Source organism: Erpetoichthys calabaricus, chromosome 8 (genome assembly GCF_900747795.2).
Source record: "Erpetoichthys calabaricus chromosome 8, fErpCal1.3, whole genome shotgun sequence".
Lineage (NCBI taxonomy): Eukaryota > Metazoa > Chordata > Cladistia > Polypteriformes > Polypteridae > Erpetoichthys > Erpetoichthys calabaricus.
In genome coordinates, this window is record NC_041401.2 from 42733798 (window position 1) to 42760485 (window position 26688).

General features: G+C 38.4%; 1 protein-coding gene across 7 annotated transcripts in view; it reads left to right on the forward strand.

Annotated features, from left to right (window-relative positions):
• Positions 1–26688, forward strand: part of si:ch1073-416j23.1 (rac GTPase-activating protein 1) — a 118276-nt gene that overhangs the window by 12038 nt on the left and 79550 nt on the right. For 6 of the 7 annotated variants that reach the window (XM_051931004.1, XM_028806482.2, XM_028806483.2 and 3 more), the window contains 2 exons: positions 4099–4301; positions 25199–25338. In XM_051931004.1, the coding sequence (XP_051786964.1) occupies positions 4099–4301; positions 25199–25338 (343 nt within the window). The remainder of the gene's footprint in view (positions 1–4098; positions 4302–25198; positions 25339–26688) is intronic. The other variant, XM_051931007.1, reaches the window with a different exon arrangement.

Consider the following 26688-nt stretch of genomic DNA (forward strand, 5'->3'; position numbering starts at 1 on the left):
AGGCGCCAGGCGATGGGATTTATTATTTCAGAGAAATGACACATAAAATTATGAAACCTTTAAAAGGCTATTTACGCGAATATTTCATTGCACATATTCTCGTTATGTTTCTAAGGAGGACCGTTGAAATATTATTTAGTTAGAAAATTGTCTTATTTGACCGCGTCACACCTGTATCGGCTCAAGGCACACCAGTGTGCCGTGGCACACCGGTTGCGGAGCACTGACATAGACAATAATATAGTACTGGCTGGTATAGTGGCCCGCCGGGTAATGACGGTATATGGGCAGGAAGGTAAACCGGCCTTTCGGGTATATATGCATTTCCAGCCTGCCGGGTTCAAAGGGTTAAGGATGAGCCCAGACACCCTGTGAAGGAAACCTATTTCTGCTGCTTGTATCTGCAATCTAGTTCTTTCATTCTCTACCTACAGTTCGTGACCACAGGTGAGGGTAGGAACGTTGAACGACCACTAAATTGAGAGCTTTGCCTTTCGACTCGGCTCTCTATTCACCATGACTGCCTGGTACAACGTCTGCATGACTGTCAGGCAGATCAGGGCAGTCTGCAATCTCCCATTCCCTTCTTCCTTCATTCGTGAAAAAGATCCCGAGATACTTTTCTGCTTAACCAGTACCTCATTCCCGAACTAGAAAGAGCCTCCCTCGGAATGCAATAGAAATTCATCCAGAGGTGCATTTTGAAGATTTCCAGTATGGTTATGTATGCTTGACATTCCCAGCACACCCTGACAAAAAGATTTGGTCTGCCGCCATCTGATCTAACTTACAACCAGGGAGTGACCAGTTGAGAGCTCCGACCCTTTTTTTTCACCCGAGTGTCCACGACATAAAGTCATAGATCTGATGACATGACTATTGAAATCAATCATTGGCCTGTGCCCTAGGGTGCTCTGGTGCCAAGTGCACTTATGAACACCCTTATCCTCAAACATGGTGGCTGTTATGGACTAACAGAGAAGTCTACAAGCAATGCATTGCCGGGTTCAGATCGGGTTGGCCATTTCTCCCAGTCACACCCTTCCAGGTTTCACTGTCGTTACCTATGTGAGCATTAAAGTTCCCATGTAGAATGATAGTCCCTAGTGGGAGTACCTTTCAGCACTCTGGACAGCTCCAGAGTGAAATAGTTTAGCCCATCTCCAAGGGCATAATGTATAAACTTTGTGTACGCCTGTTTCCACGCTCACATCGCAATGTATAAAAACTAAACTTGGCATAAAGCCATGCACATTTTCATGCCAGGTCAATCCCTGGTGTACACAAGTTCTCCGCTCGGTTTTGCAAACTGGCGGCACTCAGTGTCAAAGCAGTGCTACTGTTCCTGTGTGGTTTCCTTTTATTTTTTAGATTCACATCCCTGATGCGGCTTTATCAAATACCCTGAAATTAACTGCATTTCATTTTTTAGTTCAAGGCATCTGATTGTAATCAACCTGTAGATATATTATTGTGCACCGAATGGACAAACTGTTCCAAATACCACAGCCACTTTAGCGTTGTTACTATCAGTGCACCACTTGGAGTATTTTAACCCAGTGTATCCGAGTGTGGAATCACAGCTGTACAGCAACTGATCGGAAAGCTCTACTGCAGATTGTGGCAAGGGCGGGAGAAATATTGGGATACAGCTTCTAGCACACGCTGCCTCCGCCATGCGCACAGTCTATTTGATCCTCTCCCATTCGGCAAACACTTCAGAGCCTTCCCTGCATGGACCTCGCAGTTCAGAAACCGTTTCATCCCAAGAGCTATAAATGCAATCAATCAGTCCAAGTGCTCCCGGTAGAACTGTTTGTACTTATAAGTACAATTGCCTCACTGTAAACTTGCATTACAGTTGTAATATTGTACAACCTGAGCCACTTATGCTTTCATATTGTATATTTTTCACTGATTTTTAACCTGTTATTATTATTTATTTATTTTAGGAAAATAAATTTATGGAAGATTTGCATATTAAATTTTATTGTGTCATACAATGAAAATAAAGGAGTTCAATTCAATTGAGAGCACGTGTTTACAGATGATGACTGGTTTCTAAATCTATTTAGATTTCCAGGCGCTATCTTCGTGGAGCTCTTGATATCATTTTTAAGGTGAAATGCAGTAAAGTATATATATTACATTATACAGACATTTTTAACTAATGTATATTGTTAAAGATTAAATATGTCGAGGACTTGGTGGGCAGTGGTAGTAATGAGCTGGCACCCCGTTCAGGGATTGTTCCTTACTCGCGCTGCATGCTTGCTGGGACTGGCGTGACCCTGGGTGGATAGATGGACGGAATAATTAAATCTGTATTACAAAGATGTTTCAATGTTCCTTTAAAGTTTTGAAGAATCTGCGTTCTAAGCTAACAGATGGCTTGACATTTATTGAAGAGCTGATTGTGTGGTGATTGGTTATTTGGAGAAAGAAAAGGAAGGACAGTAATCGGGGGGGGTTACGTTTGAAAGGGACAGTACTGCTGCAATAAATTTTGAGGGTCATGCAAAGGGGCAGCAAGCATCTTGTGGGAGGCAGGAACAATCTCTGGAAGGGGTGCCAGCTCGTCGCTACCACTGCGCCAACGTGCCTCAGTGTTTTATACATGCTTTAATTTCTATCGTCATGAAAATGATATCAAGTATACATCTTAGTATTTAAATTGTTCAGAGAGCTGTGACATCATGTAATGTATTCTTTGTCCTGTCGGCGTAAGAGAGAGCCCGTTTAAGAAGCACGTAGTGATTCACACACAAGAGTACATAGAATAACACCTAGAATATGAAGCATTTAACGTGCCACTTCAGTTACGATGGGATTTGAGAAAACATTAAATGATTTTAAGATGAAGTTTATGACGTTCTGCTTTAATGACAAAATAAACTACTTGATTTAAAGTGGAAAATTCAGCCTTTTTTCACACTGTGTCCCAGCATTTTTTTCTTTTCTCTGTACCCTAATACACATCCATATGACACTCAGATGGTGGGCTACGACTCGCCATTTTATGGCGACTTTGATATCTGACCACTTATTTATTTTGGGCACTGTGCGACATTCTGAACTTGAACTTTCGAGTTTCTGCACCTCTGTCACTCGATCAACTTCTTTGTTGTTTATATCACTGCTTAAATCAACAAATAGTATGTTTTTCCTTGCCTCTACTTTTCACGCTGACCGGGATTTATGGAGCAGAAGAACGTGGAAGTTGGTGTAGGCAAAGATTTATGCATCTGGATTTTTTTGTGCGTATGCACAATTCCGCTTTTCTCCATACACCAAGTTTTAGTTAGAATTATATGCATGCGGCCTCAGGAGTTTGCTTCCAGAGTCTATGCTGTGCTTTGAGGTGAGCCCAACTATATCTAGATGGCACCGCTCTACCTCCCACATGAGCTCATTTTCTTTCTACTCTAGAAAGGTCACATTCCATGTCCACAGAGTCCATTTTAGTTGGCATGGATAGGTTTGCCAAGGCACCTACTTTTGACCACCATGCAAGCCGAGATGCATCAGACCTTTATGGTTCCGCCTGCAGGTTGTGGACCCACTGGAGGATGAACCCATATTATTTCTTTAGGCTGTGCCCAGGTGAGTCCCAATGAATAAATAAATGAAAAAAATGAAAAGAAAAAAGATACCTCCTGCAGATGCAATGCATTTTTCAAACTAATATTTAGAACTGAAAGCAAGTGTTGTTTATTGGTTTATTTAGAGCTGTTGGAAGCTTAAAGTACATTTAACATCAGTTACTGTCTAGTGTCAGTTTTTATCATTTGTTCACTCACCTGCTAGTCATCAAATGTTATGTTTTGGTTGAAGACCTCAAAATCATCAGTTAAAAATATAAATAGAGGATGTTAGAAAGGGAGAAGTACTTTTTCATGGCACTGTAGATGTAAGCCTTTTTATGTGAAAATTATTATAAAGACTATTCCAAACTATTCCTCATAACAATATTATCCCAAGTATGCCTTTTAGTAGTAAGTAACCCAAAATGTGTTTTTCTTTTCCAAAAACTGAGCAGGTCTGTAAAATGAATTCTAGTAAATCTGGTCATTCTCTTTCTGATATGCATTTTTCCAGAATGTATTCAGTTGCTTAAATGTATGGAAGAATGCAAAAAGAAATGGCTTCAAACACAACTAGAACTAAAGACTTGCAAGGAGAATTTGTTGAAGACGGATATGGATAAATCAGCACTTGAGGTCAAATTGAAACATGCCCGCAATCAAGTTGATGTAGAGATGAGAAAACGCCACAAAGCAGAAAGCGATCTTGAGTATTTGGTATGTAAGTTACTGTTATTTCCACTGTTTATTATTTATTTTTTTTCCTATATTTTCATGCATAGAACAGAATTCAAAACCTGCTTAATCCAATTCAGGATTGCATAGGCCCAGAGCTTAACCTAGCAGCACTAGATACAAAGCAGGAACCAACCCTGGACAAGAAGACAGCACATTGGAGGACCCATTCATACACATCCCCACTCAGCCAGATTCAACTTGCCAATTAACTTCGTGAGCATATTTGGGGGTTTCAGAGGTAAATTGGAGTATCTGGAGAAAGCTTCCACAAGAATTAGAGAGTGAACATACAAAGTCCATACAGACTGCAACTGGGAGTGGGATATCTAAGCCAGGATCTAGATCTGTAATTCTTTTTATGCATAGTGCTTAAAAATGTAGTCATACAAATGTGTGCTTATTGTGTATGTTTATGTATATAAAGTCACAGTCTGCTTTACTATAAACTGGTTCTACAGAACTACATGCAAGTTGGGGTTGCATGGTGTACTGAAAAAGTACCGAAAAACTTGAAATTGAAAGCGGTATGGTACCAGCAGTTTGCTATTTTCTATAAGCGAAGTAAATGTCAGACTTTACACTATCTTTTGTATAACATTTTACAGCCTGAACACAGGGAAGGGCAATATGGTTTCAAATCTGTCACTGAAAATTCTGACAGTTTCATTAGCTGCCAGTGTAGTTGTATATACTTTTCAGATTGGAACGTATTTTTGAACAAATAACCATGTATTGTTGTGTAGTTCTGTGCTTGCCAGCACTAACCTATTGGAATTTTGTTTTTCACATCACTCTTTTTAGGTGGCTTGCTATCGTAAGGATAGACTAACTATTTGGAATTTGTGAGAATATTTCAGATTTGCTGTTTGAGATGTTTCCCTGCAGCTGGCACTGAAGTTTCTTGGTTGAATGATTGAATGCCAGCTCATGCTGATGGTGTGTTATTGCTATTGTCATCCCTAGGCTGATATAGTTAGTCCGCACTGTTACAGTAGAGTACCGATTGCTGTAGTGATAATGTAAGTAACACAGACAGCTTGTAAACTCTGTTACTCAAAGAGGTTCAACTTCATATCTCTTTAACTGATAGTGTACAGGTTTGTTTACTCATTCACTCACTCACTCAATTATATCTCCACTGTCAAGCAAACGCAGCACAAGACTGGGTTTCTTCCTGTCCTTCCTGTTTGCATTGACTCGCCAATCAGGTTGAAATGTGCAGCACTTTGGGTAATTATTTTAAAAAGATAGGCTACTGTTGCATGTAGATATCACATCGTTAACGGACACGTTTATACATAAAGACATTACCTGTAAGATGCTAATAAACAGACTCAAAATCACATTTCCCATTCCCTTTGGCACATACATTTGTGTTTTATGTTTAGATGTGTTCATAAAATTTTTCAGAGGGTATACCGGATTAAACAGTGTATTGCTCACTACTACTTGAACAAGCTGTCAGATTACAACAGACAATGCTGGTAGAACATTTAACAAGTGTGTCCTATTAGTTGATGTCCTAGCCTCTGTACTCCTTCAATAATATGTAAATTAATTATAAAATTCAATAATTGACAACAGCACTTTGTAATTAATTTGAGATTTCTTTTACAAGGTGGAATCAATTTTATCTCATCTCATTGGTCTAATTTTTTATGGAGGAGCCATAAGATCTTATGGGATTGTGGTAGTAACTTTTTTGCTGTCACATTTTGCAGACTCCTTGCATTTTCTCATTGCTGCTGTTGAATGCTTATGACTCTTTCATCAGTTCCACGTATCTGCAGCATTTTTACACAGTGACACCACAGCTGCCATTTGTTTTAGTTAACAACCTGTAGTGGTCCTTTTATGATTTTCTGTTCAAGCTTGTAAATTATTGTTCTGTGTGCATTGTTATGCTCAGAGCAGACCGCATAATGCATTCATTACATTAGCCATGCTATATTCAGAAACAAATCCTTAACTTGGGGGGGCATAAACAGTTATATTTGCAGAATTGTTTCAGTGTGTATTAAGACATAAACAGAGAAAATAAAAAGAGAACATTACTTAAAATGAATCTCTGGTAGGAATTTTGCCCACTCTACTGCTAATCTATGAAAGTATAGTTCTCTATGCAAATTATTTGCTTCCAAAAAACAAGATTATTCTAGCCACTGCCATAAGCCCGCAGTAAATTACTTAAAACCTATGTAATATTCTGGTATTTTTACTCTTATTGGTTCTTAAACACTTTTGAAATAAGTAAAAAAAAAATTCCAAGAAGAATTTTTGGTATGGGACTCCAAAGTTTTGAAGATTACAAACTAGTCACAGGTTGTATGTTTTTACATAAGACTTACTGTTTACAAGTAAATGTTTATAGTGATCTGATTAAGTTATAATGATCTGTACAGTAACTTGCAGCTATAAAATGCTGGCAGTTTTAGCTACCTTAAACACCCACTCCACCAGTCCCCACACACAGACCTGATGCTTAATGTAACATTTATTCCCTTCTGGTGTGTGTGTTGTGTGTTTTTTTTTTTTTTTTTTTTTTTTTGATCAATCTAGCTACAGCCAACATTAAACCATTTTTAGCTATCAGTATCTGTTAACTGCTTCAAAAATGAAAATTACTGTGTGTATATATGAAACATTTTTATGAACTCTAAAAACAAATTCTGTGCTTTGCACCTTAAAGGTAGTATTGGGTAAATGAATAGCATTATTGTTCACATAGTGGATACCCTGCAATGGTTTAACTGCCTTAACGATATGCTTATCCCTATAAAATTGAGCCAAAAGGTGGATTTTTTTTCAACAACAAAAAAAGTTGTGTAACAGAAACATGTAAATACCAATATTCTGAAATAGTCACCAACACACACATTGACTGTTAGAGCAAATGTTGAAAACTTTTTGTGTAATTTTTTTCTGTTTGTTCATTACAGGGTTGAATGTCAGTGCCTGACTTGCATGATCAAGACTACCCATTGTAGTGTTGTAGTCTACCATATCACAAGGCAAAGTGACTTCCACATTTCTTCTGACACAAACATTGACGGAGCACACATTGTAAACAGGAGGCTGACATCTTTCTTGTTGTAGATGCGGTCGTTTTGCCTTTTTGCCACGCAGTTACTGCATCACATTGCTTGATGCATTCACTCAACTAGAGTCACCAGGCATATCACGTCAGTTTGGTCGTATAATGATGTATGCCTCAATTTTCCTTTTAAGGTAAAATTTCAAGCAGTTCAGGTGAGGTATAAAAAAATTCCATTGTTTTACAATAACTTTGGTCAAGCAAAGGGTTCCCCGATGATCACACATGATTTAGCAATGCCGTATAGATTGTACTTACCATCCTGTTGGTCCCCACTAACAATGTAAAGTGTCAAGTTTCGGATGCACCCAGAACTTGCTTTGTGCATCATGTTGTACTTGATACTGAATCGTTCCTATTTGGATATGACGTACTATATCAATGACAGTCTTGTGAGAGTTTTGTCAGTTGTCTCAAACATTGTGAAGGGCTCTGTATATGTTTCTGATCATTGTATTTTTCATTGATGTACCCCTCTGCTCCACAGTTTTTAAAATCAGAGATCAAACAATTCTGATGTGATTAAAAGGCCCATTGCAGACTTTTCATTTAAGGGTTTTTCATACATTTCAGTCAAGCCATGTAGAAATTAAAACACTTTTTATACGTTTATCAGTTTCAGGGTAGCATAATGTTTGGGACGCAGCAATAGTAGGTATATTAATGCATTCATATTTTGTACTTTGTTAAATATCCCTTGCGTGCAGTGACTGCTTGAAGTCTGTGATTCATAGACCTCACCAGGTGCCGAGTATATTCTCTGGTGATGCTCTGCCAAGCCTCTAATGCAGCTCCTTCTTGTTTTGGAGGCTTGTTCCTTTTAAGTTTTCATTTTCATTTTGTATGTAGAGGATTATTATGAACGCTTATGCTTAAGGCATCTTTTACCGTTCTTGAAAGTTACATAAAAAACCTAATTTACACCAAACATGCATTCTACTCCTTTGATTTGTCAAAGACGCTTTCAAATAGTGCATGATTTAATTTTATGGAAATCTGCTTTAATAATGTTCATGATCAGCTCAGACTGCAAATGTGCCCTCTTTTATGATGTCCTTTTAATTTATGGACTTGAGTCTTCACAAACAAGCATCACCACTTTTTTGTGAAAACTTTGAGTGTATTTTATGATTGGGTGTTTATCATTGACTGGAAGGTGTCTGTGATATTTTGTAGGATTTCCTTGGAAGTTTTGCATGTTTGTTCATATACTTTCAGTATCTCTGAATTCCTGCAAAACATACCGAGTCTTTCTTGTCTTGGAAAATACTCAAGCTGGGTTTTCCAGGAATATTGATTCTGGGTTTGTTCTGTTTCCTTGACTTTTCACTTTTTCAGGGAAAGTTATTGCAGTACATTTAAATCCATGGAACACTTTATATTAGAGCAGTCATTTCTCCTTTAAAGCTATTTTTGGTATATTAAAATGCAAAATAAACAAATTGTGTATAAATGTTTTTAAGAAAAACAGCCAGTTTTTTGCCCCCCCCCCCCCCCCCCCCCCCCCCTTCTTTTTAATTATGTCCCACAGTCTTAAATTATTTTCTGTATTGAAACTGCCTGGCTGCCATATAACTGAAAGGAGTTTTCCTCATTCCTACATATTTTTTATTTGAGAAATTCCGGGCTTAAGCCAACACTGCAGTGAAATGGACGTTCATATGATTCAAACTGCAGAGTCTAAAAGTATTTGGACCAAGATCCACTGCATACTGTAAATGTGTACATTTCACTGAAACTGCCACTACTTTACCCATGCATTTTTCATGCTTACAGTTCTTTTTTTTTTACTTTACATAAATCTTGTGTATGAAGTGTGTGCACATCATCTAGGTGATTGTTATACTAATTGTTTTGTTTTCTGAGTCTGTTTTTCAAATTCCAGAGACTACATACACAAACAGTAAAGTCTGTTTTCTTTTTGTGTGGAAAGGCAATAGTTTTCTCTGGTGCTTTTTAATTATTAAACCAAATTAGCACGATCTTCATTAAATTCCAAAAGGTGGATGGCCACTACACATTTCTTTCAAAGACAGTGCTCTTATATAATTTACCACTTCACTTCTTGATTGTTCAAAGTTTTGAGCATTTTCCCCTGAAACTGAGCTGCTCGGCTTACGATGGTTTCATGTTTTGCATAAAACTAAAATTACCTTTGTTTTATACATATACTGCATAAAGCACCTACTGTGATTGGCCTGTCTATTGCATAAAACAACCCAGTGGGCAATTATTCTTCAAGGAAATAGATTACTTTTTTTTTAAATTTCAGTATCCCCCCCATTGAAGAGCATTGGTGAATTTTCGAATTTGTTTGCTATAGGCTTCTGTTTTCCTATTCAAATTCAATTATGGATTTGTTTACTGTTTCAAATTTACTTTGAGATAAACCTCTTCAACTTGTATTTTTTTTGCTTGCTTGTTCAACATCCACTCCTAACAGCAAAACAGATTGTCAGTACAAGTTAGTCAAATGCTGGGAGTGGCACACATGTGAGAAAGTTCGTCCATTCAATTCTCATGTTGTTTTAAGGTAAGATAAGCATAAAATTCCCCCCAAAAAGTTACATACGAGGGGGGGACCCAAAAATAACCGGAATTTTGTTGTTGTTAGGTTGGTACTTGTAGTACGTGGTTGGGCCGCCAGGGCGATCTAGTTACACTCCTCACAAGTCAGTCTGCCAAGTGCTATCAGTCTGGAAGGTTGTGCTTGTGTTCAGTGAATTTTTTTTGTAAAAGCAGTTTTGTGCAAGCGTTGTTTTTTTACGATGGCCGATTATAGCGAGCAACGCGCGGCAGTGAAATTTTGTTTTATTCTTGAAAAAAGTGTTGCAGAAACTATTGTTATTGAAACGGTATGACAACCCTGGACCACCCACCCTACTCACCGGATTTAGCTCCGTGTGATTTCTTTTTGTTCCCTCGGATGAAAAAAGACTTGAAAGGAAGGCGTTTTGCTGACGTCGAAGAGGTAAAACAAGAAACGACCAGAGCATTAATGGGCATTACTTCAGACGAATTTAAAAAAAATGTTTCGACCAATGGAACAAACGGTTAGATAAGTGTATTTCCGCCAATGAAGAGTACTTTGAAGGAGACTAATTGTTGTTTGTACAGCAAATTAAATTAAAAACGTTTTAAAAATATTTCCGGTTATTTTTGGGTCCCTAAAATGCATTATGATGCATTATTTGTTTATCAGTAAAAGTTCCAGAGCTATTGTCCATCATGGTCTGAAGCAGTCAGCAATTTTACCTTGAGACATAAACAGATTTGAAACCTTCTTTGCATGCGTCTTAAAAATGTGATGTTTAAAAATTTTGAGATGAAGTTAGTCATAAAACTTTCAAAACCTCCAACTAAAAATAGGACATAGATTGATGCAATTTTTACATCACTTGGAATCTGCTGTCTGTGAAAACTATTGAGCCACTGCATTCCTTATTTGGGTTATGTTTTTAACTATGTTATATATATGTAGTGTGATAATCAAAATAATGCATTTAACGTATTTTACTAAAGCATGTAATTGCTTTCTAGGATTCTTATTTTTGAATATGATTCACTGTTACAAAAATGTGTTAACTGACTCTTAGAAGTAACTAAGAAGTTAGAAAATGTACTCATGGTATAACATTCAGATGTGCACAAGGTCGGTGTAGGCACTATAACTCTATGGACCGAGTTCCGTGGAAGGATTCTAAAACCTTCTCTGTCCATTTCATGGTTAAAGGGACCAGAGGCAAACCCAAAGGTACTTGGCAAAAATCTAAAAACATGCCAAGATGACAGGTACCACTCTGATATGCGCATATGCACACACTCCTGTCTTCATATACAGTGACAATTTGCAAGTGCCCAGCTAGACTTGCAGATATTATACAGATCACCTGCCCAGACATCCACATAAGCAGGTACTGATAGCGAGTAACATTCTACCATACACGCAAGTCTGTTGGTATTTCATTAACTTGTATTGGGGATCTTTTCATTGTGAGAAGTGGCTGTTGGAGGTGAAAAAGAGGAAAATTTCAAAATATACAAATTGATGTAACAGCTGTCAAGGTAAAATTGAAACAACAAACTAAACTAACTATTTTGTACATTTTCAAATTTCAAAACTTGGTACAATCATGTCTGTTCAATATACCTCAACAAAAATTGAACTGTCTGAACAAATTCCCTTGAATAAGTATACTACATTTAAAAACAATTGGATAACTGGGGGCTGAGTTGTTTCATGCAAACAGACAATGACTATTGCAATAGGTGCTTTGCACATTAACAACCATAACAGCAACATTTATTTATATAGTGCATTTTCAAACAAACCGTGTAGATCAATGCTCTTTAGAAGCACTCAAATAGAAAGTTATAAGAAAAGAAAAACAAGATTATTTAAAGCTTTATACACCATTAGTAGTATTTTAAAATTATTTCTAAAGACATGGGTAACCAATATAATGACAATAAAACTGGTGAGATGTGCTTAGATTTTTTTTTTCTAGTTAAGATTCTTGCTGCTGCATTCTGTACTGATTGCAACCAATTGATGTCTGTATTAGGTAGTCCTGTTAGAAGTGCATTACAGTAATCTAGTCAACTAAAAACAAAAGTGTGAATTCATCTTTCAGCATCATGTAATGTTATAAGATGTCTAACTTTTGCTGTGTTCCTTAAGTGAAAAAATGCAATCCTAATAATCTGGTTATTGTGTGATTTTAAAGTTTAGGTCAGAGTCAATGATAACCCTTAAACTCTTTACCTCCATCTTGACTTTTAAACCTAAGGGATCAAGTTTATGTCAAATACCATCACTATATCCATATTTGGCAATCACTAAGATTTCAGTTTTTATTTTCTTTTAGTATGAGAAAGTTACAACTCATACATTCAGAACTACTGCTAAGACATTGATTCAGAGACTCGAGCATCAGGGTCATCATGCACTGTCAATAAATAAAGTTGTGTGTCGTCTGCATAGCTGTGGTAGCTCACCTTGTGTTTTGAGATAATCTAGCCTAATGGAAGCATGTAGATTGATAAAAACAGTGGAACCATAGTGATCCTTGTGGAACACCATGTTCATTATCATTGATTTCAGAAATACAATCGCCACAAAAAATTTCTACGTGTTAAGTAAGACTGAAACCAATTTGACACTGCCGGAGAAGCACACTAATTGTCTAAGGTAATTTATAAGAATACTGTGGTCTATGGTATCAGATACTGAGCTCAAGTCTAAGAGAACAAGAAATGATGCATGATCCCTATCCACATTAACTGGCAAATCATTTACTATTTTAACCAGTGCAGTTTCTGTACTGTGATTTGTTCTAAAGTCTAACCGAATCTTGTCAAGAATAGAATGTTTATTCAAGTAATCATTTAGCTGCTTAAAAACAGACTTTTCTAGTATTTTACTTAGGTTAGAAATTGGTCTAAAGTTGTCACAGACAGTGGAGTTGAGATTATTTTTCTTGAACAGGGGTTTAAAAACCGCAGTCTTTAGACAGACAGGGAAGACCCCTGTATCTAATGATGAGTTCAGTTTGTCAAGTGAAGTATCAGTTAGCAGAACTGGAGACTTTGGAGACTACTTTGAAAAAGCCTGTTGGTACTTTGTCAAGGATGCAGATAGATCTCTTTCAGTTAAAAAAAAACCTGAACTTGCTTAGAAGGGCATGCTGGGGTTCAACAGGATTAACTTTGGGGAGATATACTATATTATTTCTATTATTTGTGTATAAAAATATGGCAAATGCCTCAAGTTTCACTAGTAGTTTTTATGAGGCATTCTGTTGAGTGAGCTGGATTTAGAAGATGGTCAGTAGTTGAGAAAAAACTCTTTGATTACCAGCATTATTTAAAATTTCAGAAAAATGGGACTGCCTCTCAAGGAGGACTGTGTTATATTCAGTTTTTTGTGACTTCAATGTTTCATAGTGGACTAGTAGTTTTTCTCCATTTTTGCTTGCCTCTCAGGCAGGTTCTCTTTAACACTAGAATTACCAGAGCCTACGAAAAAACTCGTAGATCCGCCCCACCTTAAATCGCTTCTTAAATCCGTTCGCACCTATCCGCCAGCATCTTTTGTCCTCTAAATGTGCCGATAAAGACAAGCTGCAAGCAGCCGGCTATTCCATCCCCCTACCGACTTAGAACATGCACTAACTTCTCCCAGCTCGTGCCTTGATTGATTATCTGGGAGTGAAGTGGAGTTTTAGAGTGGAAATAATAGATCCTAATTTGGAACACACGCATTTCATGTGTTCCGTTTCTACAGTAATCTGTGTAAACACATTTTTAAAACAAACGTTTTTCATATTCTAGTAGTAAATGACAAAATGTAGGCATAAACTATATAATGTATGATGCCTGAAGTCCAAATATCAAAGAAACACTTTCACAAAAGGTACAAATATAACAGAACAAGTACGCTTTTATTCAAAAATATAAGCGCAGAAATAAAAGAAGCATTAGCATACAACATTGACACTCTTTTACTATGACTGCCTCCATGGCGCAATGGTATCGGCTGCTGATTGCAAATCAAAAGGTCACGAGTTCGATCCTGCACGACTCCGTTTTGAGAAGTGAACTGCTCTTATTCTTACTATTTTAGAATAAAAACATGCATTTGATTTCAGTCTGAAACAGCCAGTGTAATTTGTGATAGTTGTAAAGGTTAACTTTTTTTTTTTTTTATATTCAGTTTCATTCTCAGTCACGTTCAGGATCCTTCCCTACCCCTTCCCAACCCCCCACTCGCATAACATCTTGTGGTTTGTAATCGGTGACGGCATGTTTTTTTTTGTTCCACCCCCCCAATCTTGCCAGTCCCCACATGTTGCTCTATGCTGTTTCTTTTGTACTCCAGGACATGCAGAGGAAAGAATAGTACAGAGCAGTAACAAGTGCACTTTTATTCAAGACTATAACCGAAGAAAAAAGAAAGCAAGTTGAGAATGCAGACAGACTACTTCTTTTTGGGCACATACACTGTCAGCATGGCACTGGGAGATCTAAACACCAGCGTGGAGAATTGTTTGTGTACTGAACTGACTTTAGCTGCAGGTGGAAGTTCCCATCGCACTTTATTCATGGTGCCAAGCAGAGTTGTGTTGCGGTGCAACAGTCTGTTAGCCAGCGAAAGTGTCGTGAAGAAGTTGTCTGTTGTTACGGTTCTGCCTTTTGCCTTTGCTGTAGGAAGATAAGTAAATAAATTAAGGTAAATAGGTAACAACATTCAATGCGGCTTTTATATAAGTAACATAAAAATGTTTTTCATATAAAGACCATCAAAAAGCATTATTGAAATCAGGACTTGGCACGATAACTCGGCGAGCTCCGTAGGTCCGGCTGCTTCGCTGAAGGACATGTGTGTGACAGATTGACTGGCAGGACGACACCCAACTTCTTGCTGTTTCCAAATCGTTCTGTCTTTTGCCTTTTTTGCCTGGTGCAGCTGCGCTGTTCTTATGTTGGACTGGACGTTTCTTGCGGGGAGGGCTTCTCTTCTCTTTCTCTGATATAGAATCCTCATCTGGGCTCTCCTCTGTGTCTGTCTCGTCGTCTTCCTCGATATCAAAAATAAGTTCCTTGCCACCGTCTGAGTCGCAATCATCCATTTCTTGGAGCAGAGCCAAAGCCTCCGAAGGGGACAACCTCCTGTTTCATGACAGAGCAGTGGCCATTGCGGTGTCTATTTGCTCAAAATAATAATCAAGCACAACTGATTCACCTATGTTTGTGTGTCAGGTTCTATCTCGCCATATCAGAGAATTCCACATCTGAGAATTTCCTGTAATTTGCAGCTCTATTCATTATCTCAAAACACCACGGACATTCACAGTAATTCCCAGTTATGTCCACCACTCACACTCAAGCCCACAACCATACAGAACTGATTCCACATCTGAGAATTTCCAGTTCCAGCATAAATTCACAACCGATCTGACGCTGTTCGTTTTCAGATATCTCATTAGTGTGATTGATGTTTTCACATATATTATCTTTCTTTCAGGTGTGTAATAGAAACCACAGCATAGAGAGAAGTGTGTACATTGTAACAGATACACACGTTGTAAATGTAGAAAGGACGATCCTTGCGTGTGTGTGAACTGTTAATATTTGAATGCGATGATTTTATATAGCACGGAACGGAAATTGGCAGTTCTTAGCATTGCACCACGCAAGCTGTCGTATCAACTGCCTACTGTAACTAGCTTTCTTTTTTCTTCAGTTATAGTCTTGAATAAAAGTGCACTTGTTACTGCTCTGTACTATTCTTTCCTCTGCATGTCCTGGAGTACAAAAGAAACAGCATACAGCAACATGTGGGGACTGGCAGGATCGGAGGGAAAAAAAAAAACGCACGGTCACCATTTACAAACCGCAAGATGTTATGCGAATTTGGGGGGTGTTTATGGTAGGGGAGGATCCTGAACGCGACTGAGAGAATGAAATTGAATTTAAAAAAAAAAAAAAAAGCTAACCTTTACAAGTATCATAAATTACACTGGCTGTTACAGACTGAAATCAAATGTGTGTTTCTATTCTAAAATAGTAAGAGTAAGAGCAGCTCACTTCTCAAAATGGAGTCGTGCAGGATCGAACTCATGACCTTTTCATTCGAAGTCAGCAGCTCATACCGTTGTGCCACGGAGGCAGTCATAGTAAGTGCATGTCAATGTCGTATGCTAACAGGGCTTTTATTTCTACAGTTATATTTTTGAATAAAGGCGCACTTGTTCTGTTACATTTGTACTTTTTGTGAAAGTGTTTCTTTGATATTTGGACTTCAGGCTTCATACATTATATAGTTTATGCGTACATTTTGTCATTTACTACTAGAAAATGAAAAACGTTTCTGTTTTAAAAATGTGTTTACACAGATTACTGTAGAAACGGAACACACATGAAATGCGTGTGTTCCAAATAAGGATCTATTATTTCCACTCTAAAACTCCACTTCACTCCTAGATAATCAATCAAGGCATGAGCTGGGAGAAGTTCGTGCACATTCTAAGTTGGTGAGGGGATGGAATAGCCGGCTGCTTGCAGCTTGTCTTTATCGGTACATTCAGAGGACAAAAGACGCTGGCACAGAGGTGTGAACAGATTTCAGCAGCGATTTTAAGGTGGGACGGATCTACGAGTTTTTTCGTAGGCTGTAGTAATTCTAGTGTTAAATTGGATACACTTCGAGTCTTCCAAGGTATGATAGAGGATTAGAGGATTACTTAACAGTCTTTTCAGGAGCCACTATGTCAGCTGCAGCCCTTACCATACATAGCATTAAAGTCCTCTACCTTTCTGGATACATTACTAGCTTTATTAAGGTAAGTACTACCATCAGATTGATTGATGAAAATATTAGTACACATTTTTAACGATAGTTGTAGTTACCAGTATTTCTATATCAAATAATATTCAAAAATGGTCTGATATACTGATTAAATGCAAACATACCTAAAAAGAAGTGTAAAGTGCTACAACTTTGGGAACTTGCTTAACATATTTCAAACACACCTGAATGTTACACCATGCATACATTTTTGAAGTTGTTTTAAATATTCTACCATGCTTGTAGTGTTTGTGTATGGGGCTTTTGTCTGGAAAAATGTTCAATTTTGGCTTTGTGTGGTGCATAACAGAAATGTGAACTTACTTGTAATCAGTTCATTTACCTTTTAACAGAGTTAGGTTGGCTGATGTTCATTTTTAATGCAGGTGACTGAAACTCTAAATTATGTCTTTGCCAGGCATTGGATTTAACTGATTCATTTGACTGAGTGATCTGTGCAGTGGGAATAATTAGCATTGAGGGAATGTGAAATTAGTATCATGTAATGTTGGCATACGACATTTCGTAATTTTAATGTAAATTGAACTTCTATTAATCATCTATATTTAAATGTTTAATGGTCCAAGTAATGTGGTAAACTATTTGAAGGAAATATCTTTCAAAGTATTTGTTTATAAGCTTTCATGTATATTGACACTTTTTAAGGTTTGTACATTTGACTCTCAAATTTCCTAATGAGCATAGTTTTTTTCTTTTTGATGTAATGGAAAGCAAGTCTTTACCATCCTAGTTTAAATTTATGAATGTTGTGAGTAAAGCCTAGTGCATTACTATACTTTTTTCGTGTTGAATATCTATTAGCAGCTATCTGAGTATTTTTATGGTGTATTGCGTAGTCCTTTTTTATATTTCGGTTTAGACAATAAACCTACATAAAATATCCGTAAACCTGCGTAGTTCAGTAAGGGGTGATTGGGCTGAGTTGTTTAGGGTTTGAATTAAGTCTATTCTTGCAAAAATGGAATCCAGGCAGGAAATGATCCTGGATGGATAGATAGATACTTTATTAATCCCAAAGGGAAATTCACATACTCCAGCAGCAGCAGCATATTGATAAAAAACAATATTAAATTAAAGAGTGATAAAAATGCAGGTATAGCAGGCAGTAACTTCATATAATGTTAATGCTTACACCCGCCCCCCCGAGTGGAATTGAAGAGTTGCATAGTGTGGGGAAGGAACTTTCACCTCAGTCTGTCAGTGGAGCAGGACAGTGACAGCAGTCTGTCGCTGAAGCTGCTCCTCTGTCTGGAGATGATACTGTTTAGTGGATGCAGTGGATTCTCCATGATTGACAGGAGCCTGCTCAGTGCCTGTCGCTCTGCCACGGATGTCAAACTGTCCAGCTCTGTGTTTACAATAGAGCCTGCCTTCCTCACCAGTTTGTCCAGGCGTAAGGCGTCCCTCTTCTTTATGTTGCCTCCCCAGCACACCACCGCGTAGAAGAGGGCGCTTGCCACAACCGGCTGATAGAACATCTGCAGCATCTTATTGCAGATGTTGAAGGACGCCATCCTTCTAAAGAAGTATAGTCGGCTCTGTCCTCTCTTGCACAGATCATCAGTATTGGCATTCTAGTCCAATTTATCATCCAGCTGCACTCCCAGGTATTTATAGGTCTGCACCATCTGCACACAGTCACCTCTGATGATCACGGGGTCCATGAGGGGCCTGATCCTCCTAAAATCCACCACCAGCTCCTTGGTTTTACTGGTGTTAAGTTGTAGGTGGTTTGAGCCACACCATTTAACAAAGTCCTTGATTAGGTTCCTATACTCCTCCTGCCCACGATAGCAGTGTAGTCAGCGAACTTTTGCACGTGGCAGGACTCAGAGTTGTATTGGAAATCCAATGTATATTGGCTGAACAGGAACGGAGAAAGTACAGTCCCCTGCGGCGCTCCTGTGCAGCTGACCACAGTGTCAGACCTGCAGTTCCCGAGACGCACATTCTGAGGTCTGTCTGTAAGATAGTCCACGATCCATGCCACCAGGTATGAATCTACTCGTATCTCTGTCAGCTTGTCCCTAAGGAGCTAGAGAAGTCCAGAAACATAATTCTTACAGCACCACTGCCTCTGTCCAAATGGCAAAGGGATCGGTGTAGCATATAGATGATGGCATCCTCCGCTCCCACCTTCTGGTATTCAAACTGCAGAGGTTCGAGGGCATGTGGCGGACCTGTGGCCTCAGGTGGTGGCCGCTCCATGGTCTTCATCACATGTGACATCAGAGAGACAGACCGAAAGTCATTCAGCTAACTAGGACTTGATACCTATGGGACTGGGGTGATGCAAGATGTTTTCCAAAGCCTTGGGACTCTCCCCTATTCCAGGCTTAGGTTCAAGATGCACTGTAGAGGACTCCCCAACTCCAACGCATAGGCCTTCAGCAGTCGTGGCGATACTCTATCTGGTCCCACTGCTTTGCTGGCACGAAGTCTCCTCAGCTGTCTGCTTACCTGAGCTGCTGTAATTGTGGGTGGGGGGGGGGGGACTCTTTCTTATGCTGGTATCAGCAGAAGGATGGGTGGAGGGTGCAGTACTCCAAGGTGAGAGTGGGTTAGGGTGGTCAAACCTGGTAAAGAAGTTGTTCATCTGGTTTGCTCTCTCCACGTTTCACTCGAAGGTGGCACCCCGCTTTGAGCTGCAGCCAGTGATGATCTTCATTCCATCCCACACTTCCTTCATGCTGTTATTCTGCAACTTCTGCTCCAGCTTTCTCCTGTACTGTTCCTTCGCTGCCCTGAGCTGGACTCGGAGTTCCTTCTGGACGCGCTTGAGCTCATGCTGATCACCGCCTTTAAAAGCCCTTTTCTTCTGGTTCAAAAGGCCCTTGATGTCACTTGTAATCCATGGCTTGTTGTTAGCATAGCAGCGTACTGTTCTTACTGGAACTACAATGTCCATATAGAAGTTGATGTAGTCAGTAGTGCAGTCAACAACCTCCTCAATATTCTCACAATATGATCCCTGCAGGATATCCCAGTCCATAGTTCCAAAGCAGTCTCTCAGAGCCTGCTCTGCCTCAGGAGACCACTTCCTGAGTGACCGTGTGGTTGTAGGTAGTGATCCACTATGCCATAAGTTTTAACTGTAATCTGGAAATTTTGAATAGTTCTACGTATTTGGTCACTCATCTTATAGAAGAAGAATTTCATCTGGAATGCCTGGATCAGACATTATATTGCCCACTCCTAACTCCATCTTTTAAACAAGAAGGCTCTAATAATTCAAGTTATTTGTGTTGGTTCTCACACCCATTAAAGTTGTTAATAATGAGAAGTGACTATGAACGTAATGGGCCACAGATTGATTTGATACTGATCATAGCGCATTAACTTGTAGTGGTGCTACATGAATGGGGATGTCTTAAATGTGTTTTGTGCTAAGTTGCGTCTTTTATAGCATTGTCCCATTTATATAGTCTGTTTTGTCTGTTTAAATGTTTTCCCCCTGGAAACAAAGGGGAAAAGAGAATGTTGTGGAACAGTGACCCTTCATGATAGTTTTCCTTGTCAAACCCATCAATTCCACATGGGCCATCACTATTTAAACAAGAGGACAAAAGGGAAAAAGAATCTCTTTCAACACAGACACTTTACACAAGAGAAAAGAGCCAAGAGAGAACACCGATCCAGATCACTTCGCACCTTTTCCTGCTTGCCGCTTTCAACTCCAGACATTTAATGACTTCGCCATTGTTGCGCAAAACCCCTGGGGTTCTGGATTATATGGTGAGACTGCTTTTTGTCGTTTGGGAGAGGAGCAAGCCAACAATTTAATTTGAGTATAATTGCATTAGGCCACTTTCCAGCTGGACAAGGTTCACATTCACTATTCATCCTCCATTTAATCTTTTGGACTTTCATGTGTGTTTCGTGTTCTCTGTTTATCTTATTTGTTTCATGTTCAGTGTAGGGACAAGGGAGGGTCTGTGTTGTATATTAATCGATGTACTTTTTTTTTTTTATTACGTATTATATACATATTACGCCTGCCACTTTTGGGGTTGTGTGTGGTGTAGGGGCTGTGGAAGGAGTGAAATATGTATTTTGTTGTTTGTTTCTTTTCACTATCAGTATATATACACGTTATATATTGTTTGCTTTTTGATTATTTAACAGTCGATTGGAGAAGTACAGCTTGTTGGGTCTAACCTGCCAGACCATGGTCTTGGTGATGTATTTGCTGTTCCGGACGAGTGGGTTGGCCACTACAAACTGTATTAGAGAATCTGGTCATAGGATTATAAGATCAAGCATTATAGGAAAAGGCAGACGGGTAGCAAGAAAAGAGATTTAAACAAGTAAATAAAGGAAAATATAATTTGAAGCACATTTATACTAGAAAAGGGATTTTAGTATTGGACATGATGATTATTTCATCCTGTAATCAATTTTTGAGATGATAAGAGTTAATTCTTAATGTTATCATGTTAGTATTTTTATAACTTCAAATATGTTTGGTATTTTTCAAATCAAAGTAATTTCTTCACAAACATAATATATATGCATTTGCCATGTGAAATTGTGTTCTAAAGTTAAGTGCTTTCTATGAACTTAAAAAAATATCTTACCTACTCTGGCATTCATTTTACAGTGGAAGGTATGTGGTACAGAGGAAAATTTTAAAAGCTTACAAAATATGGTCATTTTTCAAGCCATGAAAACTATGAAGTATTGATCCATGCCTCTTGTGTTTCCGACAACAAAAGGAATATGGAAATAATTATTTTATCTTACATTCTTGGCACAATTTTTCTCATGGTAAGGAAACAATTTTTTTTTTTTTTATTTGATTTGGTGAAATCTTACATAAATACGAAAGTAAATCCAAATAAAAATAACAAAATTATCCATTCAATAAGTTTTTTTGACTAAATCAAAGAAATACACAGAATTAGCATTATCCCTTGGGAATTCTCTTGTCTAATGATATTGGCTGCTTAAAATCTTAAATGTTACTAATTAATACATTGTAGTACTACTTGAAATTATTTTTGTGGTTTGGTTATATACAATAAAATCAATGGCATGGAGAGATTGTATATTCTGATTTCAATGCTTTGTGTCATCAATGGCAAGCTTAAATGACTAAGGCAAAAAGAGGCAACCAAACAGCTTAATTAAATTAATGCTAGTCCAATTTAAATTTCTTAATGAAGGAAAAAAGAAATTCCACTATGCCAAGCCAAATGGTTTCTCAACATTGAGACACAAAGTAGGTTGTTTTAGTCCACCCGTAAACATGTAAAGTGGTAATTTTACAATTAACACACACAACTGTATTTTGCTTTCACTGATCTATACCTGTTTGGTTTCGACATTTTGTGGTAATGCCATATTTAATCTGAAAGTTAGTAGTGTTGTATTATCCTCCAGTCATATCATAAAAAAACGAGTCTGTTGATTATACAGACTTGTGGTTCTTTTTCATGTTTTAAAAAAAAATAATAATAACGAACAAAAGCTGTATTTCAAATGTCATGTAACTGACCTTAATCTAGTTAATTGACAAAAAAGGAATAGAAAGATTGTTGAAGCATAACCTAAACTATGTGAAAATCTACTTTCATTTTATTTATGATGACTACTAGGGGGCTTTGCCCCCTGCTCGCTTCGCTCGCCAACCCCCATGGCCTGCTGCTTACATATGTGGATTTCACTTTCACCAAACAACAAATCTTTTAATTTTCATGGATACGTTTCTTTATTGGGAAGAAACACTATTTTTCCCTGATGGTAACATGAATTAGATCAACAAGTCTCTGTGACGATATGGGTTCAGCTCCATACGCTCCCATCTTCTGTTTGGGAGCCCTTGAACCCAACACCGTCGGTAATGTCACCGATGAGCTAGACAGTGGGGCAATAAACAATTGAGCAAGAGGATGGTTATAAAGTGTAAAGTGCTTTTATTAAAACAAAACAAGTGTTCAAATAAAGTGCTGTGCAGTTGATTCAACAATTCAAATAAATAATCCAATAAAAGAAAAGTGGAGGTTAAAATCAATAAACTCTTCTAAAAACCACGAGGTAAAACAGTACAGGAAGTAACAATGTTAAAATCAATAAGCCCGGTGTCTTCTGTCCTCTGGCAACTCCCCTGCTATACCCGTATGGGCGCTCTACAGGAGAATTGCTCTCCTTGCAGCTGACCTTCTCTCTGCCTGCTTCCGCTATTTGGATTGCCTCACCGATCCCTGGCTCCGGTAGGCTCTTCCAGCCAGCGACTTGGGTTCCACAGCAACCAGGGCGCTCATGCTGTGGAATACTCGCCCCAAGTCCAACTCCCTCTGCCTTCCGCGGAGAGTTATCCATCTACTGGTCACTCCCGCCCTGCAGAAACAACTCTGCGGGAGCGACCACTGCTACTACTCTTCGGGTGTCGGCCATACACCCAAGCTACTTGTACAGCTGCTGACGAGCCTGCACTCGCTCGCTCGCACCGACTTTCTCCTCCTGCTGCTTCCTGCAACCTCCGTTTCTTTCCCTTTCTACCTTTTTTCTCTCTTATTTATTTTTTAACCCGCTCGCGCTTCTCTATATATGCGGAGAGGACATAGCAGCTGCAGCCCATTAGCCACAGGAACAATCATGGATGTGGGCAGTTTCCCACCTGTGCACTTAGGTGAAAACCGCCCACACAGCAGATCGCCCTGCGGCTTGCTACAGCCACCACGCCCTCTCGCTAAGCCGTTAGCGCGGCGATTATTTATTTAAATAAAACGGCTTTTGCTGCAAGAGCTGTGGACCCATAACACCACAGTCTCCGACTTAGTTTAAATCTGAACAATATATTCAATCTTTTTGCTGTTCTGTTATTTCACTGATTAAAAATTTTCGTTAGCACTAATGCGGTCTTTACTGTCATTTTTTTTGAGACTTTCGAATTCTAATACTTCCATTATCTCTAACCTGCTCTGCATGTGAATCGTACCAATGTTTTTGAATTCTTTTTGACGTTCTACTTTGTCATCTACACTCTTTGTCTTTTATTTCTGGCCCCGGATGTGGTTAAATCTCTTGAGACAGTCTCGTCTCCCGGGAAGTGAAAGTATCTCTCTGAAAAAGTCATGTCTCGTTCCAGGATTTTTTCATTATAATAGAGAGAGAGAGTTTTCTGTAATAACAAAAAGAGCACAATATTCACCATTTTTTGTGTACTAGTCATGTTGTTTTGAGCTTAAGCATGCTTATATATAGATAATGTTTTGAAGACCAGGTGCGGAGGGGGGAAATAGAGGCAAGGTGCTAGAACTGAATGTGACATACTGCTGGTTAATAGTATTATTTAAAAAATTTGGTGGTTCGGTACTTTTTTAGTACTGCTATCCCATGCAACCATTATGTGTGTGTGTGTGTGAGAGAGAGAGAGAGAGAGTGACCTTTTATTATAAGAACGATGTTCCATATGTGTATCATCTTTCAGTATACATTGTCTTAAGAGCAAATGTGTGCTATTTTTTTCTTGTATTTTAACTAACTGATGAGTCACTACCCATTTTATATAACTGGGAAAAATTCATTATAGTACATTATAAGTACAGGTTGAGTATCCCTTCTCTGAAATGCTTGGGGATCAGAAGAATTTCAAAATACTAACATACCAGGAATATTTGCATATACTGTAACTAATGACATCCTCAGGATAGGACCCAAGTCTAAACACAAAATTTGTTTCATGTACATATTTATACACATACCCAGAAGATTATTTTATAAAATATAGATTTTTAATTTTGTGCATAAAATGAAGTTTGTGCACAGTAGTATCAGCAGAATATTTTTATCAATTAAACCACAACAATAAAAAAAATAGCAAGCTTTCAGTTGTGATGCTGTGTTTTGACTCAAAGGTTACTGTACACACAGAATAAGCAAAAAACACAGTGAATAATGCACATAGGTCTGGTAGTGATGATGGCTGATAACAAACTGATTCAAACAGTGTGTCAGAGCTTATGTGCCTTGCAGATGTTATTACTCTGCTCACTCGCCTTCCCATGCAGCAGTTAGGAAGTGTTCAGTCTTCAGTGGCCAATGCCCTCATTGTTTGTGTGTTGGTACTTTGCAGCACTTGATACTTAATGGGGATCCATTCACTTGTGTAATGGTGCTTAGGGCCATTTGAAATTAAAGGGGTGATTGAAGAAACTGGTCATAAACAGTAAGTACCAGCTCATGTTGTATTTAAATATGCTCAACATTGGTCAGAATGTCACATGGGCAAGAATTTTCCACTTCTTGTGTCCTGTTGGTGCTCAGTTTCCCACTTTGGATTAGGTATACTCTGACTATATAAAGTAAATGTGTTATATTGTTTGTTTTTTTTTGTGTGCATAGAAACTTGATAAACTTAAGCATATAATATGCATATTGTGAAAATAAACTGTTCTTTCCATCACTCAGAAACGACAAATGCAGTTAATTTGTGATATACTTATGTATGATGGACAGTCTAGTGACCTGCTTAATGACGAACAGAAATCTTTACTCGCCAACTTCAACAACAGAGGTGGCATTGGTTTAATTCTTCCTTCTAACAAAAGGTAAAGTAAAACATATCACTAAAATATTATAAATTACATTTGCATCTACACTGATTCAGTTGCTGTCTCTTAAAAAATATTGTGGCTTTAGGAAAAGGATAAAGGTAATCCGATATGATTTGCAATTTAAGACCTAATTGAGTTGGGGATTCTATGACAGACCAAAATTATAAACCAATTGCATATATTCAGTGCCTTTAGAAAGTATTAAGAACCTTTCACTAAAATAGTTTAAATTCAGTTTTCCCTCCTCAAACAGCACTCAATACCAGAGAATGAAAAAATGAACACACAGATTTTATACATTTTTGCAAATCCATTAAAAAAAAAAAAACAAAACTGAAATATCACATTGATGCAAATATTCAGACTCTTTGCTATGTATCCTCAAATGTGGTTCATGTGCATCCCAGTCTGAACATCATTGATGTTTTTACACCCTGTTTGGAGTTCATCTATGATCAACTTAATTGGTTGGCCATGAGCACATGCCTATCTATACGAGGTCCCACAGTTGACAATGTGTATCAGAGCAAAAACTAACACATGAGGTAAAAGGAATTGCATGCAGATTGCCTATGGATCTGGGGAAGTCTACAAAAAAATATTTGCAGCATTGAAAGTTCCAAAGAGCACATTGGCCTCCATAATTCTTAAAAAGAATGATTGGAACAGCCACAACTTTTTTTGGTTTTTTTTTTTTTTTTGGCTGCCCGGCCAAACTGAACAATTGTGGTTAAATCATGGTCTCTCTGGCTAAGCACCAGAGAACCTGTGTGGAGATGGGAGAAACTTCCAGAAGGACAATCACCACTGCAACACTTCAGTAACCTGGGCTTTATAGCTAAGTAGCCAGATGACAAATGAAAGCCTTGTTGGTCTTTGAAAAAGCCAGATTCTCTGGTCCTGAGCTGTTTGGCCTCAGTTCTAAAGGTCATGTTTGCATTAAACTAGGTACTTCTCATCACCTACACCATACCATTCCATCAGTGAATCATGACTGTGCAGTATCATTCTGTGGGGTTGTTTTTCGGCGGCAGGTACTGAGTGACTAGTCAGGGTTGAAGGAGAGTGAAACGGAGCAAAGTACAGACATATCCTTATTGAAAACCTGTTAAGTGTGGTCTGGCCTTTGAACTGGGTTGAAGGTTCACTTTCTAAAAGGACTAAGCAGTGACAAAACAGGAGTGGCTTAGGATCGAGTCTGTATATTCTTGAGGGACTTGACCAGTGCCCAGACTAGAACCCAATCACATCTTTGGAGAGACCTGAATATAGCTGTCCACTGATGGTCTCCATCTGACCCAACAGAGCTTGAGAAGATCTGCAGAGAAGAATGGATAAAAGTAC